Source organism: Diabrotica undecimpunctata, chromosome 9 (assembly GCF_040954645.1).
Source record: "Diabrotica undecimpunctata isolate CICGRU chromosome 9, icDiaUnde3, whole genome shotgun sequence".
Classification (NCBI taxonomy): Eukaryota; Metazoa; Arthropoda; class Insecta; order Coleoptera; family Chrysomelidae; genus Diabrotica; species Diabrotica undecimpunctata.
In genome coordinates, this window is record NC_092811.1 from 37,978,726 (window position 1) to 37,983,526 (window position 4,801).

The window sequence follows — 4,801 nt, forward strand, 5'->3', positions numbered from 1 at the left end:
TTACTTTTACGAAATTATAATCTGTATTATGAGAAGCTACAAGTTTTAAATAAGTATAAAACAAATATTTTCTGTTACTTTAAATGCAGTTAAATATTGTAAATTTAACTAAAATCTATGAATTTTTATATGCATTTCTATAATATTATGTGAGAGTATGAAAAAACTGGAGACTTGGCAACTCTGATACCATTTGTATGTCAAATGTCATATAAAAGCTTGGTTAGGTTAGATTAGAGTGCCCTGCCCTGAGTTCTGAATTGCGTATTGCCTGGCTTTTGCTGTATGGTACTTTCTTTGGTAGCAAATTAGTATTGATTATTGAAGAAGTACAGAACATAATAAAATGGAAGTTAAACAAGAATTTAGTGAGGACACCTGTAAAGTAGAAATAGAGTATATTGACGTAGATGATGCTTTTATAGATGGCTTTAAATGTGAAATTAAGGAGGAATCCAATGGGCAATGTACACTTGACACATATTTAGATTTAGAGGAATATAATACAAATACTGAAATACACCAAGATAGAAATAGGGTTCCGCTTAATTCATTTGAAGAAAACCAAAAAACTGAAAAAAGTTAGTAACAGTTATAATAACAAGTAGTATAAATAGTAATAACAAAGAATATGAGTCTATGTTCATGTAATAAGTTTGAAATAATAGTTTGTAAATAATTATTTGTGTTTGAGTTATACGTAAAAAAGTGATGTTAAGACTTAAATACATATAATTTTCATAATATTTTTGTAAGGATGGTAAAAAGAAAATAATAATATTGACATTGTCTTTGGCTTACAGTAGTAGTAAATTTGCCTATTAAAATGGTAACAATAAACATAAATGTACAAAATTCACCATAAATTTTCTTAGAAGTTTGTAAAAGTACATGAGCGATTTTAGTAATTTTACAAAGTGAGAGGCTATTTTGCACTTGGCAGCAGGTAAAAATGCATACAATTTTATTAGGTTAAATTTACTGATCTTAACAGTAATATTATATTTGAGTATTAACATTGGATATTTGGTATTTCTGGTACTTAACCTTAATGACAGTTGTTCAACTAGAAGTTTTGCCATTGTCAGAACTAATCTAAATATATAGAATATATATATATATATATATATATATATATATATATATATATATATATATATATATATATGTATATATATATATATATATATATATATATATATATATATATATATATATATATATATATATATATATATATGTATATATATATATATATATATATATATATATACACATATACATACACACATATATACATAATTAAATGGCCAAATATATGGCCTAGGAGGACAAATTCGTTAAACTTTCCTTGCTTGCTCGAATCAGTATCAATAAAGTGTTATGATCATTTCGGCCTATCCCAGCTTCATCAGACACTTGGGCTGATACAAATTCAAACTCGGAAAGTCCAACGAATGTCTCCCAAAACTTCACTACAAAAGTAGTTAGCTTACAAAGGCGCCACCTGCTTTGGAGGCCGTGAACGAAAACGATATGATAATATAGTTTTCTGTATCCTCTGTGCTATGCTAAATGTGTAAAAGATAAAATCTTTTAGCGAAAGCCGCTATCGCTTTATTAAATTAAATTGCCAAATGTATGGCCTATATATATTTGGCCATATAGCGGCTTTCGCTAAAAGATTTTATCTTTTACAAATACAAATATATATATATATATATATATATATATATATATATATATATATATATATATATAAATTACTATTACTGTTTTAGTATTTTCTTTTCCCTGTTCAGCATATTTTAGCACCCCTTCATCTTGCATCTTCCTAGATTGCTCTTCTTTATCTGGTTCTTCTTCCCATATATTTCTTGATTTCTGTTCTGTATGGCGTCATTACACTCGTCATTGGACTATTCTCTTGTTTTTGTCTTTTCTTTTTGTGTTTATGATCTTTTTTGCTGTTTCTTCTGTCTCTTCTGTCTCTCTATTTCTAGTTGTTCTGTTGTTTGTTCCTATTTGTAACTCCTGTTTATCCCTCTTGTTTCACTGAATTCTGCATCTGCATTTTATCTGTACTTGGAGATGTTCAGATCCACAACTTGCTTCTCTTTGACTCTTCTATCAAAACAATTGATTTACACTTTGTATATGCTTTATTCCATTATATAATACAGCTTACAAAACTTACTATTCATACAGCAAGTCTTTATAGAGCTATGTAAGAAAATTCAAGATTATTTTGATAAACAGTCTATAAATCGAGAAGTAGATCATTCTCCCAAATTGTGTTCAAAAATGTGCTCAGAATGTGTTGTTGAGCATGATTGGTGACTTATAGAAGTTTCATAGTCATTATGGAACTCTTGTTTCCAGGACCATCATCATGCCACAATAGTATTATTCTGACAGAATAATCTTCAAAAAAATACCGCTTAATAAATGAGAACGGATCCTGGCATCGTCAATATAACTATCATATAACTATAATAGTTACAAAGAAATGTCTGATGCTTAAGACTTCTTTAAAAATCAGAAGCCGAGGGTGAATAGGATATCCAAAACCAAGTTGAAGTTAAAGCTGCACAGTGCATTATATTGTCAAAAACTGAGAGAACTAGATTAATAGATTGAGCACGGTTGAGATGAAGGAGTGGAGCAGATAAGAATGCTACAAATAATGTTTTACCAACTGACATCAAGCTATAAGGAAATGTCCACATATAACTTCGGTCACAGCCAGCATGATGTTGATATGATGATTGATGTTAAAGATGGAATATTGTGTTATCTTAAAGCTATGATGGACTTATTGCCAAAGGCTTGTTTATAAGAAAGTGGCGTCTTGCACATCTACAAGACAGAAACTAAGGTGCCAAAACATATTTATTATATTATTGGCTAGACTTTTGCTGCCTGGCATTTGATGTGCTTTATATTATTTATTATTCTATCTGCATTCATTGTTCTCCTGTAGTAAATGTTTATAGTTGGTTTATATTTTAGGTGTTATTCATGAGGAGAAGAAAATTAAGATTATGGAAACATTTTGTGAACATGCATCACAAAAAGGACGTTATATGAGTCAACATGCCGATGAAAAAACTATAAATAACAGTATAAAAGCTCAGACTAAACCTTACAAATGTGCAATTTGTTTTAAACAGTTTAACAGAACAGGTAATTTAAAAACACATTTGAAGGTGCACACTGGAGAAAAACCTTACAAGTGTGAAATTTGTTCAAAGCAGTTTAACCAAACAGGTAATTTTAAAAGACATTTGAGAGTGCACACTGAAGAAAAACTTTACAAGTGTGAAATTTGTTTTAAGCAATTTAGTGAAGTAGGTTCTTTGAAAAGACATTTCAGAGAGCACACTGGAGAAAAACCTTATAAGTGTGAAATTTGTTCAAAGCAGTTTAACCAAACAGGTCATTTAAAATCACATTTGAAGGTGCACACTCGAGAAAAACCTTACAAGTGTGAAATTTGTTCAAAGCAGTTTAACCAAACAAGTAATTTTAAAAAACATTTGAGAGTGCACACTGGAGAAAAACCTTATAAGTGTGAAATTTGTTTTAAGCAATTTAGTGAAACAGGTACTTTGAAAACACATTTCAGAGTGCACACTGGAGAAAAACCTTACAAGTGTGAAATTTGTTCAAAGCAGTTTAACAGAACAAGTAATTTAAAAACACATTTGAAGGTGCACACTCGAGAAAAACCTTACAAGTGTGAAATTTGTTTTAAGCAATTTAGTGGAGCAGGTGCTTTGAAAAGACATTACAGAGTGCACACTGGAGAAAAACCTTATAAGTGTGAAATTTGTTCAAAGCAGTTTAACCAAACAGGTCATTTGAGAACACATTTGCTAGTGCATGCTGAAAACAATACTCAAGTGTGAAATTTGTTTTAAGCAGTATTCTTGAACAGGTCGTTTGAAAAATCATTTTAGAATGCAGACTGGAGAAACATTTTTTGAAATGTAAAATATACTTTGAGCAGTTTACTGCAGTAACTGATAAAAAAACATTTGAGGGTGATGTGCGAACAATCCAACGTTTGGCGAATTCTTCTAAAAATTGTTCAAGTTAAATTTAAAGAAGCTAAATGTTATCAATCGACAATAGGAAACTTAACAAAGTTGTCAATATAGAGGAAGGTTGTAGCTGAAAGGGTTAAACACAATAATCGGGAAAAAGTGTTGGTACCAAATGTTAAATTAATTAACCAGTAAAATTTTACTACAAAAATTAACAAGAATAGAAATTTGATATTGTATATATGATATTTCAGAATATATTTTTAAAAAATCTTTCTGTAGTTTAAATATTTGTAAGGAAGTAAGGGGCATAACCCCCTTTTGGACCTGTATAACATTGTCACGGGTGAGAGGTGGATGGGTGTATACGGGGCTTAGGTTATGTCCACATGTTTGTTTATTTTTTGAACTTTTGCAAAAATTTTTGTTATACAGTGCAAAATATTATGTATGCTGTTTCATTGTGTAAAGTTAGAGTGTAGCAACTTGCAAAATTGTTAAATTTGATATTACTCTGGTTTTAGAGGCATATTTTAAATAAAGAATATATTGAGGTTAAGTGTACCTCATTCATTTGCAAAAATAATGTCTAAGTTATTTTTTAAGTGCAACAAAGACGGTCATACCGACAAATGCAGCAAAACAGGCATTTTGGCTATCCTAGTGACATGCTCGAGATTTGTATGCCATATTTGCACAGGCTTACAAGTGCAAGAAATTCGGTGCATACCCAGCCCATCTGGGGTTATGCT

The 4,801-nt window shown here is 30.2% G+C and overlaps 1 protein-coding gene across 1 annotated transcript; it reads left to right on the forward strand.

The window, feature by feature from the left end:
* The first annotated feature begins 222 nt into the window (after positions 1-222).
* Positions 223-4,322, forward strand: LOC140449862 (uncharacterized). The gene is made up of 2 exons (XM_072543246.1): positions 223-581; positions 3,013-4,322. Exons 1-2 carry the CDS (start codon positions 347-349, stop codon positions 3,909-3,911), a joined length of 1,134 nt encoding a protein of 377 aa, XP_072399347.1. The 5' UTR covers positions 223-346; the 3' UTR covers positions 3,912-4,322.
* Positions 4,323-4,801: the final 479 nt, after the last annotated feature.